The 20,031-nt window shown below is 44.2% G+C and overlaps 1 protein-coding gene across 4 annotated transcripts in view; it reads right to left on the reverse strand.

Moving 5' to 3' along the window:
* The window catches only part of CHCHD6 (coiled-coil-helix-coiled-coil-helix domain containing 6), a 198,419-nt gene that overhangs the window by 28,002 nt on the left and 150,386 nt on the right, over window positions 1-20,031 (reverse strand). The window contains exon 10 of one of the 4 annotated variants that reach the window (XM_074957642.1): window positions 80-634. The exons of the other annotated variants lie outside the window; for them this stretch is intronic. Within the exon in view, the coding sequence (XP_074813743.1) occupies window positions 611-634 (24 nt within the window). The 3' untranslated portion in view covers window positions 80-610. Of the gene's footprint in view, window positions 1-79; window positions 635-20,031 lie in introns of those variants that run through there. 4 annotated transcript variants of the gene reach the window in all.

The raw sequence follows: 20,031 nt of genomic DNA on the forward strand, positions 1-20,031 counted from the left end.
GAGGGAGAGTAAGGAGCAATTCTCAAACTCAGAGCTGAAAGCATCTCACGGACACAGTGACCATTAGACAGTTTATTGTTCTTAGGAGGGAGCCTTGGAAGGAAAGGAATGTGTCTGCTGGTGTTAACGACAAGAGCATGTTAGGAACAGTTAATCCTAACAAGCAGGTCAGGGTTTCTTCCCCCAATACTTCAGATGCCTTTCTCTGGAGCACAAGGACAAAGGCAACAGGACTTGAAACACAGAATGCATAAGTGAAACCAAAACTAGTACAGAGTTAACTGGGCCTTGGGTCACATGGGCCTCTAAGCTATGTGCCCTGCTGTGGGCACTTATGTTGACAGGCTTCTTTTCACAATGAACGAATAGGTGAAAAAGGGTGAAGCACATTTGGCATAACAGTGCTGCCCCTCAAGCCCTCCCTCCGCCCCAACTCCAAAAACATCCAGTGAGACAGATACATGCAGGAGTTTAGAAGAGGAATCGTGTCGTTTTCTTGGACTGCTACCAACAGAAGGCACCGATTTTGGTCAGCATAAATCCAGAAGGATGCTGGGCTTCCAAGGGCCTCTGTGGTCCCTGTGCTCTGCTCTTTGGTGGCTGCCGGGTTTTATTCATCATTAATCAACATTGCCTGGGAAAGAAGAAGACAAAGGGAAGAACTGGCTCGTTAGTTATTCAACTGCTGACACTGGACTGTTTCTTTCTGAGATGAATGAGTAACATGGGCAGGGATGAGATATAGCTCACACCCAGACAGGAGAAACAGCACCCTTCAGAAGATTATCAGGTATTCCTGGCTGCAAAAACAAAGCAAGATGTGGGGGGAAACAGGGATCATAGAAAAGGTCACTGAAACAGCCAAATGGCAGAGGAAGAACATTTCAAAATGTGTAACTGGCCCCTCACCTCTTTCCACTCTGTTCCACCCAAAATCAACATGATCCCACCCCAATTTAAAGGTCTGTAACATTTCAGAAGGGAGAAGTTAAAAATCGCAAAGCTCCATTTGCTTCCTGATGAGCTTTGAATGAAGATTCTGTAACTACACAGGGTAGCTCTCAGTAGCAAAGCTCTTCATACTGCCATTAAGGTTTCCTCTCAGCCTCTAGCAAAGTCAAAGTTGGTTTTGAAGAGGAGGAATGAACCCAGTCCCAGCAGTTCACTTGCTCCAAGATTGTTTTCTGGATCATCACCCCTACATGTTGTGAAACAACAATAGACCTGGGTTTCTGCTCTGGCCAAGAAAGATTTCTTCCAGGTTCTCACCTAACGCCTCGTCAGCCCCTGCACCATGCAGCTTCTGGGAGTTAGTGGCAAGAAACCCCAAACCAAGCTAAAGCACGTTAAACCCTCCCTGTTTGTCCTTAGGGCTGACCCAAACTAAGGCTGCTTGCTAGGGGATCACTCACCATCCCCTACAATCTCTGCCTGGCTGACCCCATCTCCTCCTCTGATAGTGGAGCTGAAACAAAAGGAAACACCTTTTTGCCAGACTCCTCTGATAACAGGTAAGAGGGGAGGTAATTTGTGGCCTGATTTGCCACCTTTCTGGGATCTTGGGTCCCACAAATGGTAAGGCTGACCCTGGGACAAGTGAAAGAAGCCCAGGATCAAACATGAGACACAAGCTCTGGTGAGGGGGACAAGAAAAAACTTGTCCAAGGAAAGATTTAACAATGGAGATATAAGGACTTCAGTGAGAAACAGCAGGTCTCTAGCCTCAGATTCAAGAGTCAACGTTCCCAATGTAAATCACACTGGAGATGGATTATTTTTTCCATCATATATTTATACAATGCCCATCATGGCAGCATCTTGGCCTCTTACTGTAAGTGCCAAACTGACACACAGACCGACCAGGATGACAACAAAATGTCTGCTCCTGCCTTTTGATGGGCCTGGGCCCTGACCCTACCTTGATTAAACAAGGCAGTTTACAATCTGCCCTGCAGGCCGCCACCAACCTTGAGCTCTGGTAGACCAGAAATAGCAAGTTCCCCAGGTGAGGGCTCTCCACTGACAATGAATACTCTGACAGTGGCATTGGAAAGCTCTGCTCCAGTAATCAACAGCAAGAGTGATGATCCTCCCATGACGGTCCATGGACAGGTGGGAAGAGAAGCTGCAGTCTCTCAGCTAGGCAAGTTCCAGATCAGCTATGGGGAACAGTACAAACACTCCATGGCAGGGTTGACAATCTGGTACTGTGTTCACTATCTAGCCCCAGCAGGGCTTGGAGCAGTTTGCTCAGCCCCTACAAAGCTGAACACTTCCTATCAATCTACACATACACACACTCCACCTGACACTTGGACAAGTGCAGACAAGCTTAGAAGGGAACAACACCCTATCCTCCTTTCAGACAGTCTGACATGAGAAGGATAGAGGATGAAGAAATAGAGGGTCCCACAGACCACTCTCACCCCCACTAAAGTTTGAGGGACTTTGGCTTTTAATCTGAGTGACACAAACCATTCTAAAACCCAGATCAACCTCATGTACTTTGTCCCCAGAGGAATCTTTTAGCTTTTTTGAACCCTGTTTTCTACTTACACTCCATATCGTGCTAATGGTGAGAGAAGACAGAGGGTACAGAAAACCTGTGGGTCTGTTCAAACCCTTTTTAGGATATCATGGTGGCTGCAGCACATGCCATAGTCTCCCTGTCTTTACTCCCACTTCTCTCATTTCTAGAAGTTAAAAGAAAACAGCTGTCCTGTAATGAGCTCCTACCTCCTCTCCTTCCTGTGGATGACAGCAGAGCTGATGCCAAGTGAAGGCTTCCCTGTATCAGCAACAGCAGCATCCTACCAGCCACACATTCAGCAAATTGACAGTCTGTCTAAACTACAGTGAAAAGCGTGTTGACAGAACCAGTTATGATGTTGGTTGTCTCTCCTACTGGGTTAAAGCATGGTTCCATTTTGCAGGGCAAACAGAACCTAGACATGTTTAAAGAACCCTGCTAAAGCCAGTTACAGAAAGGAGGCTGAGTGACTCAGGGATGATAGGGGTCTCATACAGCAGTCCAGAGGTTCAGGCTAGATTTGAGCTCTATCCCCGTCTGCCTGGTGGTCTTCCTTATGGGAGAAGATGCTTTTCCTGCAAGCACTGGCCCAGAAAGGGGGGTCCTTACAGGAATGATGTCACTGTGCTGGATAACATTCATCGGCAGCTGGTGATGTCACTCCAGCAGTAACCTAATAATAGGCTCATGTCCGCTGACTGAGGTTCCTGCAAGGGCAATTATTCAGCCCATACCTCCTCTACATCCTCAGTATGCTCCCATCTCTAGCATTAATGAGCGGGAGGGAGTTGGTAGGGATGTGAGGATAAAGAGAAACGTTATTTGCCAAATTATCTAGTCAAAGCTTATCAGGAAATCATCGATATTACTTGACCAGCTCTAATTTCCCAAGTAATTTTCCTGATCATTAGAAAGTTAAAGTTTTACATTAAGCAGTACATTTTAAAAACGGCAAAATGCAATAAGCAAAGAAGCAATACAATTCACAGTAAAATAATTCATTATATTCAGTCTGCAACATTTTAGTTAAGCGTCAAGGAATGCTGCATTCTTTAATAGAGCCACTAATGCACCAACTCACCCTTCAATTATATTTTAAAACTTTTAAAAAGCACTTTTTCTTCCTACAGATTGTGATATCAGTTATTTTGATTTGTTTTTACTTGCTGAGAGAAAGACAATTAGCCAGCACTTACTGATTAAAATCAAATCCGTCCAACCCCAAACCATCTATGCACCTCTAGGGATACATCAACCAGAAGGTTAAGAAGCATTCCTAATCCTAGAACATCACAGGATCCATCTCAGAGGGGTGGGGAAAGAATAGAACTTGATGAAACTCCTGGTCTAATAAGCATTGGACCCCAAAGCTGGCAGGGTGCAGAACAGAGCTGCCCACCTGCTTCCTGCCGTGCAGCTCGCATCAAGGAAAGTTTCTATGAACAAAGGCTGCAGTTGGATAGAACTATCAATCAGCCCAGGCTGCTCCCAATGGAGGCCTGATACAATTACATCTAAGATCAACACACACTGGATGGAGTGACTAATTAATTTCTGCCCTCCTAAGAGGGTACTGTATGTTGTGCTGATGAAGGTTATGGGACAGTCAGTGCTTGGAGACTGAAGTACTCTCAGCACAAGGCTGATTGGATACAGGGAAGCCTCTCACAGCCATGACCGCTTCACTGCTTGGCACAGAGACTCAGACCCACTCTGATAGCATTTACCAAAGCAGCACAGACCAGTGCTATCCTGTCTCCAGTAGTGGCCAGTGACTGATGCGTCAGAGGGACACGGAAACCCTCTTAATATGTACTTAGGTTCCTTTTACAAAGAAAGCAAAAAACATGGCATCGTGTATGAGCTGGCTAACGTGTACAACATTGCTCCTCCTTGATGGAATCAACTGTGTGTCACGAACCCTATACTGTTAACAGTTAATGATGCTGGTGGCCTGTGATTTTGGTGCCAGAGATCAAAGTTCTATGACCACAGCCACTGTAAAACTATAATCAGTCATAAATGTGCTGCACAGCGAAAGCCAGGGGGAAGGTGTGGTGGGGAGGGGGTCTGATTTGTTACAATATCATATGCACATACACTTACAATGAAAGTAGAAATTGTCTCACTTATCATAGGCTATCCAATTAAACAAACCGCTGGGTGCTTACCCTCCACAGTCCCACAGTATGCCATTCTAGGAGTTCACAGATTTCACTGGATGAACCAGACAAATCCCTCACCTGGCATACACAACATTCCATCCCTACACAGGTCCTAGGGCAGGTTCAAAGCCAGTCCAAGTCAGCTAGCAACCAAGTGTTGTTTCTGTGTGATGGCTGTTCAGTGGCCCACAATGAAATGAGTTAGAAGCTTCAGCTCTGGCACTAAGTATTCTCCTTGTTACAATTTCAGTAGTGAAGCCAGGAGCATGGAGACCATATTGGGCATGGAGACCATATTCCCTGGTCACATTTGGAGGCACAAGGGGGGAGCTTGCCATGCTGCTGTCCAGGATATCCATGATCTGTAGATGGAGGAATTCAGCCTCTATGGCTGCCAGTCTAGCATCTCTAAACTCGCATATGTATGTGAATGTATTATATTTATGTACCTCACACACACAAGAGTACAAGATAGTTCCTCACAACTTCAGCTCTAGCAGGGAAGGAAATTTGTCCAGTCTAGAAACCATCTCCAGTTTTGCTTGTCTCTACCTCCCCTCTCCTGACATGCAGCAATCTGAACTACTAACCCACAACTCTTCACCACTGTGAGGCTTTGCCCCTCAACTAACAGCACTGAAAATCAGCCAGCTGCTAGGCTTCCAGTCCCCTCACCTCACAGCAGCGGCATGGAAAGCCAGCTACTCTCCGTCCTTGCTTCCATCAGGGTGGACAAGAAAGGGTCAGGCTCTGCAATCATTTCAACTCAAGAGACATTTTGTCCTTTCCAAGGCTGTGTTTAGCTGTGGGGAGTGGGGGCTCTCCCCTACTCATCCTAGTACCAACATGGGGGGCCAGGTAAACCCAGCAACAAGGTTTTCTAGTGCTGCTCTATTATTTTCCTCCCTTTCCTTTCCTCTCTGCCCTGTGCGGTGCCTGCATCCAGAAGGGTAGCCAGTTAAGATCACTTGGGCCAGTGTAGAGCTGTAGTGGGGAACCTCTCCCCCTTAGCCCCATCAAGGCTGGGTTGATCTAGCTGCCAGGGTCCTGGTGTTGCCTGGCACTCACAGGCAGATGTGGAACGTTCTCAGTTGACAGTCTCATACCCTGTGAAACTTTCTCCCTCTGGTGGTTTGCCAGAAGCCATGTTTGGCAAACCTCAGCACTGGGCAAGGCACATTTGTTAAAATTAAAGCCTGAGCAAACACCACGGCAGCAAACCCTGCCATTTGCTGGGTGCCTCTGATGGACAATATTTTACTATTGTTTTAATATTATTTTCAGCACTCAGGCTCCATGGCAACAGGATCAGGATTGCCAGCCACACGCCAAATGTCTAGGATCCCCCTTCTCCCCTGAATCCCTCCCCCAGAAGGGTGGTGGAGAAAAAGGGGGAAGTGGATGTTTTAAGCTTCTCCCCATGGTTGTAGCTGTAACCTCATGCCACAAACCAGCTTATCCTCTCTTTGGAAAAAACCTTTCATTTAAATGATTATGAATCTTTTTTTTTGTGAATCTGCCAAGAGAGCTCCCCCAAGGTTCTGAGTTCTAAACAGCTATCAATGGACCTCCTTGAGCAGGGTGCAATCATCTGGGTGCAGAACATTAATTCCTCATTGCACTTGTGCTGCAGATGCTGACACTTGCTGCCTTGTATTTAGCACTTCTGAGGAGCTTTCCCTCTCCAGAGAACTTTACAAACATCAGTTACCTTCCCAGCATCTTGTGGAGATGGGGAAGTGTTATTCTCATTTTACATGTGGGAGACAGGCTCAGAAATGTTAAGTAACTTGTTCAAAGCCATGCACAGGGAGTCAGTGGCAGAGCTGGAATTACAACTATGGAGTTCATGGCTCCCTGCCCTATGCTCATACCATACCTCTCCACAGCAGCATTAATACTGGTGCACATGTTGTCTGCCTTTAGCCAGCACGACTGCAGAAGTGTTTTTCACTTTTGCTAACTTAGAAGGGTCCTCCAAGAAAACACAAAACACATTGCCAGTCCCAAGATGGGTATTCAAGGCCTTTTTACTGGCTAAGGCATTTGCTCCTGGACTATTAGCACCTCAAACTATTTTTAGGTGCATTTGTGTCACTTTGATTTGATGTATGCTGCAGGTATTTTTCAGTTATGTGCAATATGTATTGTTGCATTCAGTGTACGGTCTATTCCAAGGAGCAGCTGTGCTGACAAATGGATCAAAACACTTCTATGCCATACACTTACTGCACAATAATAAAGCAGCTTGATACCTCCTCTCTATCTCCTGTCCTTCAGGATAACACACAGTCCAAGGGTACTGGGGAGGTCTGCTTTCCTTCTCGCAAAGATTTGGATTAAGAGGGGGCAGGAGGGTGTTTAAGCACCAAGAAAAATAGTTCATTCAATAAACAACCCACGAGTTCTGCTTCCTCATCCCCTACGCCGTTAATTGTTGCAGAGACAGAGGAGGAACAGAAATAACTAGCTTCTGGCCTACTTTACTCCTGGATATAGATCTCAGAAGCCGGCATGATGGCAGAATGGAAAGCCTCCAAAAAGGTACAAGGTGTATAGTGGGGGAACCACAGAGAGCACATCAGCATGGAAGCCCCCACTTGGTCTACACAGCCTGATGGAAAAAAGGAAGCAGATCTTCTCTACTTATTTCTTTTATTTTCTCCTTGACTCGAGAGACCAGATGCACTGTTTGCTTTGCTCTGCCACTACACCTCCTGTCGTCTGTGTATGACTGCAAGATGGAGTAAATCACTAGCTCCACTAATCTCTAGTTGTTCTGAGACTCATCTGTTTGTTCATGCATTATAACATATTGATTTCCAAGAGACAATCACTCTGACCATTGTTCTAGCCCAGAAAGAGCCCTCATCATTACACCTGCTTTATAGGAAATGTTTTTCCACTGGCTGAGAGTTTCTGCAATTCCGAGAATGCTGTAAACAAACAGACTCCATTTGGGGTCCAGTCCGCTAACAAGTCAGCAGCCCCAACATATTACTGCAGGGAGTACACAGCTTTTTTTATTTTGGACATGAGCTGGAAAACGAGAGGAACAAATATAATTCTGTGAAGGGTCACTCCCGAGAGAATGATTGCTAACTTATTGCAATAAATACCGAGGGTGCTTTTTGTTAAATTAATGTCCATTGCATTTAATCTTGCTTTCACCATTAAGAAAGCTCACCAGGCTAGAGTGATGTTCCTTGTGCCTGGCATGCAGGCTCCACCCACGCCTAGGAGGTGATGCAAAAGGAGAAAAATTTAGAATAATTCATTTGCGAACTCCTCTTCACTCCACCCATCATTAAATGATTTGGAACAGGGTACATTTGAGTATTATTAAAATATTTTTTATTTTTCAATATAGACTTACTGAGGGATGAAAATTGTATAGGGAGCCCTTCACTGCTAGATTAATCCTGCTGTTCTGATGCTGGTACCTGCTCAGAGCTTGGCACCTACATCTCCCTGCTATTCCAGTCCTGAATCCCCTCATGTCTCGGTCATTGCACCTCAACTCTTCTATGAGGCACACTCTGCTATTCTAGCCCTGTGCCCCACACACAGCTCTGCCCCTGCACCTCAATCCTGACCTGAAATCTCACCTGCTATTCCTATGCTGACCCCTCCCCTGCTCTGCTAGTGCCTCGCCTTGCTATTACAATCCTGAACTTCTTGATCCAAAAATGCCATATCATGCTGAATTCTGTCAGTCGCTAATGCTTTGTTATATGAAAAAGTATCTGATATTAGACAAGGCTCAGACCAAGCTCATTTGCCTTGCAATTTAGCTCACATTTGAAGCCAGCCCTTCCAAGATAAAATGCTGGTACATCTGCCTATCATATCACTTAGTTCTACTGACTGTGCCAATATCTGAACTGCAACATCTTGAAGAAATATGATGTCCCCCCCCCTCCTCTTACCTCTGCAGGAATAGAACCTTGGATCACAGAGGCAGCCTCACAGCACACACAGCTAAAGGGGATGGGGAGGGCTTATGGCTATTGTCTTATTTGTTCCATACAGTACTTAGTTCATTTTTAGACTCTGTATATAACAACAATCAAGATGAGGTAAATGAGTCTCCCATATGGCAGCACAGAACACTAATCATCAGAACCCAAGTCCAGGGCTGGAACTTGCAGTTTATTTCATATTTTTGTTTAGACAAGTGTTAGAACTACATCTTATTGGAGGAAAAGGACATACAACTGCTGTGAAGTGGCATGAAATGGCTCCACTAGAGTTGGTCAAGATTGCTTCAAAATTCATTTCCCATTAGGATTGTGACCTCTCTCTTTACAACCAGACACAATGATTCCGCCTTGGATGAAGATAATTACATCCCACTATACACATTAGAAGGTACAACCACAACAATGCACTTTATAGGAACAGACAGAGAAAGGAATATATAGGGAAAGGACAGAACACTAGCTATTTCTCTCCAGTGCAACTGGAATAACCCCTCGCATTCTTTAAGCTTGTAGTTTAACTTAAACTCAGGAGGGATAAAGGAATCCAGTAGTTACCTGATGTTTTCAAGAGCAGAATAATTACAACTTGTGCAAATTCAACCCTAGTTTTAGGTAGGATTAAAAGAAATGTTGCTAATACTTATAACTGCTGCTAGGGGAACAATACTCCCACTTCCAGAGCCAAAACGAATAGAAATCACCCCAGTGATGCAACATAAAACTTTGGTCCTACAAACTCTAACCCAAAAGCATTAGTGAAGTAAGGACAGAGGGTAGCAATATTGTTGCGGGTGTAGAAAGGCTTTGGCTGCAGGCACTTTTAACCACTGTTGTGTTTTACCTTGCTCAGAGCAGATCTAAAGTAGAGTATATATAGATATATAGATATATAGATCTAAAGTAGAGTATATATAACTTGGCTTCTTACCATTGCTACAACCAGTCGAACTGAACAATTGGACCAACAGTGGGAAATTAAAAGAAAAAGAAAAAAAATACTAGTACAGACACAGCCAAAGAAACTTTGTGGACCAGTCTTGTCATCTCTCTATGCTGCCATTTCCCCACATATAAAATGGAGATACTATTTACTTGTCTCACAGGGGGTTGAGAGTGACAAGGAGGGTGAAGTAATATATTTTATTGGAGCAACATCTTTTGGAGAAAGACACAAGCTTTAGAGCTACACAGAGCTCTTTTTTAGGTCTTGGAAAGGTAACCAGAGCATCACAGCTAAATACAAGGTGAAACAAATTGTTAGGCATAAGGAGTTAACACAAGCTGCAAGAGACCATTCAAGATGACATGGGCAATTAACATCTCAGCAGTTGTAGAAAAAAAGAGGGTTAGTGGGTTACAGATTGTTTTAAAGGAGACATAAAACCAGTGTCTCTATAAAGTCCATGGATTTTAGTGAAGTTATAAATGTAAGCTCCCAAACTCATCTTTTGCAGATGTTGTGCAGGTTTCCTTTGAGGACGAGGACTAAAAAAAAATCAGATGGAGAGTGATTGTTTTGTGAAAAGTGTTTGCCCTGGGATGATAAGGCAGAATCAGTGAAAGAATTCTTTTAGTTTTTTTTTTTTAAACTAAAGCAATCAGACTGGAATCTGTAACAAACATCACACCCACGACCCCCACTCCACCAGAGGGAAGAGCTATAGAGCCCCTGAAATCCAACCACCAGATAACAATCAAACCAATAGACAAAGGGGGTGTCATCATAGTTCTCACCCATGATTATTTTGTCAACAAGGCCAACCCAGAACTCTCTGACACCACCTACTATAAAGAACTCAAAGACAACCTCACACCACAATTGACCCAGGAGTTTAAGAATATCAACAAATCCTTCCCCAAACAACTCCAAGAGAAACTCTCTAACCTCACTGCCCAAGAACTCACCCCAGGGACCTTCTACATGTTTCCTCAAATACACAAATCATATCTGGCCACGGAACTCTTACTGAGGGAATATCAGGACTCATAGAAACCATCCTCAAACCACTCACCACACGGAAGGCCAGTTTCCTCCAAGACAACTGATTTCCTCTAGAAACTTGCAAGATTAACAACCTCCTTCAGAACACCAACCTTGCCTCCATGGATGTAATCTCCCTGTACACCAACATCCCTCACCACGATGGCATCACTGCCTGCCTCAAACATCTACAAGACAATGGACAACACTCAGGTATCCATCCCAAACACATAGCCAAACTCATCCATATCATCCTCACCCATAACCATATATTCAAAAATAAACACTTTGTCTAAACCATGGGAACAGCCACGGGTCCTAGGATGGCTCCCCAATATGCCATTCCCTGCATGGGCCACCTCAAGAAAGAATTTCTGGCAAAATGCACCTCGAAGCCAAGGATATGCTTTAAATACATCAATGGTATTTTCACCCTCAGCACAGATTACCTATACTCCCTCAAATTTCCACCACAACTACAACCACCACCACTCATCCATCAGACTGTCTCAAGAACACTCCCACACCAGCTATCAATATCCTGGGCACCACAATCAGCTTCAACAGTGTAACCCTACAGACAACTGTATACAAGAAACCCCTGGATCACCACACTCATCTTCATAGATCCAACTATCACCCCAGACAGAACAAGAAATCTGTCGTCTACAGCCATATACTCAGACATCATAGAATATGCTCCGAGGAGAAAGTCTGGGATATACACCTTAACACACTTAAAACCACCTTTGCCAAACAAGGACACTCCACCAAAGTAGAAGATCACATGATGGAATGGGCCAACCAAATACCTCAGGAGAACCTGCTTCAATACGGGCGGGGGGGGGGAGGGGGAGAGGAACCACCTCAATGACTACACACCCTTAGTTGTCACAAGAAATCTTCCCCAAACTCCTCTTCTGGCCCTCCCCATATATGATGGCATATATCACTTTGGTGGATGTGCAGGTGAACGAGCCTCTGATAGTGTGGCTGATGCTATTAGGCCCTGTGATGGTGTCCCCTGAATAGATATGTGGGCACAGCTGGCAACGGGCTTTTCTTTCTAAACTACTACATGCCACAAGGGGCCACAGCAATGGTTCCCTCAACCCACCCAGCAATATTGTTAACCTATCCAACTATACTCTTAGCCCAGCAGAAGCAGCTGTCCTATCTCGGGGCCTCTCCTTCTGCCCCTCCACCCCCACGAACATGATACAGTTCTGTGGTGACCTAGAATCCTATTTTCGACGTCTCTGACAGCCACACTATCAGAGGCTCGTTCACCTGCACATCCACCAATGTGATATATGCCATCATGTGCCAGCAATGCCCCTCTGCCATGTACATTGGTCAAACTGGACAGTCTCTACGTAAAAGAATAAATGGACACAAATCAGATGTCAAGAATTATAACATTCATAAACCAGTCGGAGAACACTTCAATCTCTCTGGTCACGCGATTACAGACATGAAAGTTGCGATATTACAACAAAAAAACTTCAAAACCAGACTCCAGCGAAAGACGGTTGAATTGGAATTCATTTGCAAATTGGATACAATTAACTTAGGCTTGAATAGAGACTGGGAGTGGCTAAGTCATTATGCAAGGTAACCTATTTCCCCTTGTTTTTTCCTACCCCCCCCCCCCCCCGCCCCCAGACATTCTTGTTAAACCCTGGATTTGTGCTGGAAATGGCCCACCTTGATTATCATACACATTGTAAGGAGAGTGATCACTTTAGATAAGCTATTACCAGCAGGAGAGTGGGGTGGGGGGAGAGAAAACCTTTTGTAGTGGTAAACACCCATTTTTTCATGCTTTTTGTGTATAAAAAGATCTTCTATACTTTCCACAGTATGCATCTGATGAAGGGAGCTGTAGCTCACGAAAGCTTATGCTCAAATAAATTGGTTAGTCTCTAAGGTGCCACAAGTACTCCTTTTCTTTTTGCGAATACAGACTAACACGGCTGTTACTCTGAAACACTCTCCTTTGTCCTATACCTGCAGAGGTATTAATTGCCCACTTCATCTTGAATGGTTTCTTGCAACATGTGTTAACTGCTTGTGCTTAATTTGTTTCACCTTGTATTTAGCTGTGACATTCTGCTTACCTTCCCAGAGCTGAAAAAGAGCTCAGTGTAGCTCAAAAGCTTGTCTCTTTCTCCAACATAAGTTGGTCCAATACAGTATATTACCTCACTCATTGTCTCATATTCTGGGACAAACACGGCTACAAACAAAACTACAAATCACAGTGGATTGAGAGATTGAAGTAAATAGTTGGAATGTAGTTCAAATCTCTTGAACTAAAGGGATTAGAGAAGTACAAAGCACATGATACAAGACAGTATAAAACAAGACACCAGTAAACTGCATCTCTTCAAAAATTAGAACCAAACCAGGCAATGACTTCTGCAGACTTCTGGGGAAAGGAAGTAGGAAGAGAGAGATTGACACCAAGATATCAGAAGAGTATTGGCTTTGAAGCCTGTAGCTTGGACATCTGAATTCAGAATGTCACTCTGTTACTTAATAAATCTACTTCATCCCAGCAAAAAACATAAATGGGCAAGACTACAGGAAAGAAACAGAGGAGAGATAAAAGTCAGATATGCAGAAATTCATTTTGGGATCAGTTTACCCTTAGACCCCTCAGGATTTCAGATTCATGAGTGTGTATATATATCCAATATTCCAAAAATAATTCATTACAGATTCTATGTCGGGATTACTTTATCACAGGGGTGGGCAAACTATGGCCCGGAAGCCGTGGAATGGTCCCCCTCCGGCTCCTACGTGCTCCAATAGCCCCCTGCGATGCTCCAATGGGAGCTGCAGGGGTGATGCCTGAGGACAGGGGCAGTGCGCATAGCTGCCTGGCCGTGCCTCCACGTAGGAGCCGGAGAAGGGACATGCTGCTGCTGCTTCCAGGAGCCGCTTGAAGTAAGCGCCGCTCGGAGCTTGCACTCCTGAGCCTCTCCCCACACCCCAACCCCCTGCCCCAGCCCTGATCGCCCTCCTGCCCGCCAAACCCCTCGATCCCAGCCCGGAGCACCCTCCTGTACCCCAAACCCCTCATCCCCAGCCCCACCCCAGAGCCTGCACCCCAACTCCCTGCCCCAGCCCTGATCCCCCTCCTGTCCTCTGAACCCCTTGGTCCCAGCCCAGAGCCCCCTCCTACACCCCAAACTCCTCATTCCCAGCCCCACCCCAGAGCCTGCACACCCCAGCCGGAGCCCTCCCCCCCCCCCCGCACCCTACTCCCCCGCCCAGCCTGGAGCCCCCTCCTGCACCCTGAACTCCTCATTTCTGGCCCCACACTGGAGTGCACACCCCCAACCAGAGCCTTCACCACCCCCCACAGCCCAACCCCAATTTTGTGAGCATTTGTGGCCCGCCGTACAATTTCTATTCCCAGATGTGGTCCTTGGGCCAAAAAATTTGCCCACCCCTGCTTTTTCATATTCAGAACCACTGATATCTGAGAAAAGGCTCCTTTAAATAATTTTTTTTCCTGCCTTATTAAATGCCATTTGACTGAGTTATAATTAAAGTCAAATGAACACACTCTAGCCAGACACAAGAATTTTAGATTCTTCATCCCCCTTCCATTGATCATTCAAACTCTCAGCTCAGTTCACTCACTAGACTTCCCACAGAATTAAATTCCATAGTGCATTAGTGAACCAGGCAGTTCTGATGCTGTCCAACTTTGATGTCACTGGGAATCCATATTAATGTGAAACCAAGCCCACCAAGTCTGCTCAGAAGCCATTCTTCCCTCCAGTTCCTATTCTTTTCACCGCCCTTGTGGCACTGTTCTACATCTAATCACTAGACACATTATTAAATCGATGCCTCCTTCTTCCCTTTTCAAAATATCATGTTTATCTTGTGAATTTCAGTGCTCATGAAAGTAGAGACAAGTTTGCAACACCCAGACCCATGTACAATGTCAGCAGTTTTTATGTAAGCTTCACCACCACACAACTCTGGCACCATGTCTCAGTCCCGTCCTGTCCTGCAGTATCACCTACTACATCCCACTCCAAGACTCTCCTTAGCAGAGGCTGAAAGTCTTGCCATACTATGCAGTGGTTCTTTGATTAATAGGAAGTAAGGGTGTTTAGAGGCGAGAGAGCATGTGTACGATTCAGAATTCCTGGGTTCTATTCCCAGCTCTCATACAAACTTAACTGAATGACTCTAGGTAAGTCACTCTCTGCCTCAGTTCCCCCTTCTGTAAAACAGGAATATTGCTACTTACCCACCACACAGTGGTCCTGCAAGGGTCCCAGTGCATTAATTATTTGACACTGGAAGTTGCTAGAGAAGTACAAATTCTTACCACTAAATTCTCTTGGGATTTATTTCCACAGCAAGATTTGAACTCAGGCTTCAGAAAGGAAAAGCTAATGCATTAATTTGCTGTGCTAACCAGTGCCCTTCTGCCTTGCTTTAAAAGACTCCTGCAAAGTACTGTGTATTTCGATTTCCACTTCAGCTCCGGGATAACATTTTTACACCTTGCGTAAGGCTAACTCCTCTCCAGTCCAGCCTCATATATTGAGGCGCACACATGCGGGCCGGAATGACTTCCCTAGATATCCCTCTTCTGTGCCTAATTCTATTTCTGCTCAGTGATATAGTGAAATTCCACCCAGAAGTATTATGAGCTCAACTGGCTTTATTTGTTTAACAGTTCCCATTTTCATTAAACTGTTGCCATTCGGCAGCCAGTAATTTTATTTGTATGATAGCTGTATTCATCTCATGCTTACGGGTGTTAATGTCGATTTCTCTTCCCCTTGCAGAAAGGAAGGGTGCAAGCAGAGAGTGGGGCAGAGGCAAGGCTGCATTCACAATGCCTATTTGCAAGTAAGTAAGGAGTATAACCTTCCCTACCTGCTTTTATAAAACACCTACCAATGACTGACTGTTTGGCGTCAGAATAAATAATCCAAGGGTGAATCAGAAAGATATTTTACACAGAGATTAACTAAAATGCACAACCATAAGAGCTGGAGATGAAATGCCCTCCAAGCAGTACTGACTCCTTCAGATCAGTGCTGCAGCACTTCAACACTGGAAACTTATCTATAAAGCTACCTAGGCATTTATACCACATTCAACTCGTGGTATCCAACAGTGCCTAGAGACCTGATTAGAGCACAAGGGGAAGAGTAGTCTTATGGTCTCGTCCACACTAAACCCCTGATTGATGGGCCTCTGCAGAGCTGCAACAGCCAAGCACAGGAATGTAACAGGCATTTCTCATCATGTTTTCTGATGTGAACAAACTGACAAACTAGGCTGCAGCTGAAAATTAAACTGTCTACTTCCGAACCCACACCTCATTGGTGGAGGCTCCAGCATTCACTCACCAAATTCAATCGTTTCACTTCCTTACATTTGCTGGCGGATCCCGCCTTTCTACTGTGTCAAGGAGCCAGGAAACACGGCAACCTGGGTTTCTCAACTGGCACATAATGAAGACCTAGCACCCATGGCAGGAAATGCATGATCCACTGGATCACTGATGGGCATAACACAAAAGCTTGAATTGAACAGGAAAGCTAACAAATGGATTAAAAATGGAAAGGTGCCTGGCCATGCACCCACATGCAGATGCCCAGCCATGAACCAATGGTAGACTTGACCAGCCACCAACTCAGATACACGCAGACACTAGGCCACACACACAGTTGTCATTACTCCTTGACACGGCAGCAAAATGGTTTTGTATAGCTGACCATTTTTATCCAAAACACCCAATGCCATTAAACATAATCACATACATTATGCTACAACTCTGAATGTAGCACTAACAAGTGAAGGGAGAGCAGCAACGACCCTGAGAAACAAGGATGTTTCTCCACCTATTGCCTCCTCCTATCCAAGTCAGATCCAAGCCCGTTTCCAAGATTAAAATCCATTAAAAAAGCAGTATTTCTCCACATCCTCTCTCTTCCTTAGGTTGGAATGTGACACTTCCTGGTTAATGAGATGGAGGCAGCTGGGATAAGACACTCGGGCTGCCTAAATCATCATCTCCCCTTTCCATCGCTGTAAACTTCTAACCCCAGATACATAGAGTGGAGACCTGCTGCCATTTAAAACCATCTTTTACAAACAGGACCTGAGGTGGGATGTTTAATTAGAACAGTTTAAAATGCGTAAGAGACTGGAAAAGAAAGCAACACTTTATAAATATACTACGCGAGTGTCTTGTGGACACAGCTCAGGCCGAGGGTATTTTAATTTTTGACGAATGGTACTGGTCGCATCTTGTAATTTCCCTCACTGTGGAGCGTGTCTGTTTGTGATAGATACCAGCACAGCTGCTTGGGTGTCCTTTTATCTGCAGAAAAGTATTGTCTGTTTGGAACCAACTCATCCCGAAACAGGAGCCCCCGAGGGGGAAGAGAGAGAGGAGGGGATGAGGGAACTGTCAACTGGGAATACATCAATGCTTCTGATGTAAAGGCTCTGGCAAAGAACAGGCTTCATGCTTCAGCTGAATCCTTTCCTCACCCCTCTCTAACCATTCTTTACCTGTAGCACTAACACCTACTTATCCTCTTTCCACAAGGCCTAAACATTTAAACAAATTATTTAATATTTGCATCATGATAGCACAAGGATTGAGGCTATGGGCTTGTACAAATACATAGGAACACACAGTTAGTCACCTGAATGTCTTATAATCCAAGACAAACAACACAACAGAGAGGAGACGGGAAGAGAGGTACACAATCAAGCTTTACACATCTTTTGTGTTTGGGCAGACTGTACATATCCCCACTTGCCTTTCATGAACTGGCCAATTTCCTCCAGGCAAAACAAACCATCCAAAATATTTTACTTTTCTGTAGAGCCTTTCAGAAGAGGATCTCAAAGAACATACAAATATTAATTGAGGCTCATAAAATCCTGAGATATGTGCTATAATGAAAACAGAGCAAACTGACTTTTCAGTTCAGGGGCTGCAAAAAAAAAAAAATCAGTTCTGTTTGAACTCAAACTGAACTTTTTATTTACAACAACAAAAACCCACAAAAATTTAATTTTCCAACAAAATGTTTTGTTTGACCCAGTTTTTTGTTTCATTTTGGGTGAGGCGCTGGGTTTGTTTTCTGGTTTTTTTTTTGTTTTTTTTTAAACTTTAATTTTTTTTAATTAGCTAAATTCTAAACAAAACACAGTTTTGAAGCAAAAAGTTGAGATGTTTCATTTCAGAATGGTCAAAATTAATAATTTAATTTCAAGAGTGTCAAAATGATTTGTTCTGGCTTAGAAAAAAATCCCAATTTTTTTTTTCAGACTACACTATTCATCAAATTTGACCCAAATTCACGAATAGCTTTGGTGAGCTGAAAAAATGCATTTCTCAGTGAAATTATTCATCAAAAAATTTCACCCAGCTCTAGTAATAACCCTACATTACAGATGAGGAAATAGAGGCAGGGACAGATTAAGTAATTTGTCCACGGAAATATAATGAGTCAGAGGCAAAGCCTAGAACAGAACCCCTGGGACTCTGGCTCCCTGCTCTAACCAGTATATCACACTCCGTCCCAGAGGTAGGAACAACACACTGGAGTCCTAGGCCCCAATTCTTACTGTAACCATCATACTGCCTCCCTCAAGCAAAACAAGAATCTTGAATTAGTTATTTTTTAGAAAAAGAAAATTATAGTGATTAACTATAGCTAGGAAAGAATATACTCTTATTAAAACATGATTTTTTTCAAAGCAGTGTTTAGAATAGCTATCAGTATTTCACTATTGCCATAATTATGAATGGTGTCCGAGTGGAAACAGCCATACAGACACTTCCTGTTTAGTCTAGGAAATGCAGCTGCCACATGAATTCATGGAAAAGCTAGGACTTTCAAAAAGTTTAAAAAGAGCTATACGGTTTTAAAATATACCAAGCCACTACTGAATAAAGCAAAATTAATTATTGTTAACTTAAAACAGAGACATTTTTAATATTTAACTCATAGTATTGAAAGCCTGAGCTTTCCCATTTGTCTCATCTGGATTCCTTCAATCCTACTCTGCATCACACCATCAAGATGGCAGTTTTCCATTTGATTTTACTATATTTAAAGACATTTCCAAATGTGAGTGATTTTCTCTTGTCATGAATGATCAGACTTCTATTAACACTGGGAGTTTTCCTTTAAAATGGATAAAGTTTGCAAAGAAGTTTCCACACAGGTTTTGATAATGTGGTAACTCAGGAGTCAGTGGGGACAGAGGTAACTTGGGATCTGAATTAAGTAAGGTGCTGGCCTTTGCTGTACAACTGGTACCACTATGAAATACACTAAGGGCATGGCTACACCAGAAACTTCAAAGTGCTGTCGCAGGAGCGCTCCTGCAGCAGCACTTTGAAGTACGAAGTGTGGTCGCGCGCAAGCCCTGGGAAGAGCTCTCCCAGTGCTCCTGGTAATCCACCTCCACGAGGGGATTAGCTTCCAGCGCTTGGAGCCTGTTTACACTAGAGCTTTAAAACACTCTGACTTGCTGCGCTCATGGGGGTGATTTTTCACACCCCTGAGCCAGCAAGTTAGAGCGCTATAAAATGTAAGTGTAGCCAAGCCCTAAGAAAACACTTCCTGTGCCATAGTGTTTAAGTTCACCGTGGTACTTGTGGCTGCTTCTGTACATGGACCAGGAGATCCTGTGCGAAAAGCAGGAACCAAGCCACATTAAGTGTCAATTTGGTGTTTTAATACAGCAAGAGCTACATTCCTTCCATATATTTGGGTGGGTGGGTACACAAATGGTTTTCACTGGTGATCTCCTTGGCCAGGCAAGGACAGCCATGACCAGGGGTTCTCAGCATGAGGCACAGAATTATGGAGACTGAAGGTGACTGCACTGAAACCAGCCAGTCTCTGCTTTCCATCTGTCTGCAGATAAAATAATAATGAAAAAAAAAAACAAAAACCGAAAGCCAGCCCACGCAGCACAAAGAGGACAAGCGGGTCGTTTAATTGCAGAGAGCTATTCCATTTGTCCCACTCCACTTACTGCAGTGTTTGAACAGACAATCTGCCCCCCTTTCATGTGCGCTGCGGTGGCCATTTCTCTAGAGCTGCCCATCATTTCCTTATCAATCAGGAAAAATGAAGGATCACTAGAGACAGAGCTTAGCCTCGCTGAGATTTCACTCTCTCGGTGGGTTGTAAATGCCCCTATAATGTTGGCTTTTTAAATCTTGGGTTATTATTACCCACAGCTGCCATTCAGCCTGCAGAAAATAAAGCACTACGGCTTTCAGGACAACACAATGACACTGTGCGTTTGCCAGTGATTGGGAAAACAATGCTGTCGAGTTTCAGCTTTACT

The sequence above is a fragment of the Natator depressus genome, chromosome 7 (assembly GCF_965152275.1).
Source record: "Natator depressus isolate rNatDep1 chromosome 7, rNatDep2.hap1, whole genome shotgun sequence".
Lineage (NCBI taxonomy): Eukaryota > Metazoa > Chordata > Testudines > Cheloniidae > Natator > Natator depressus.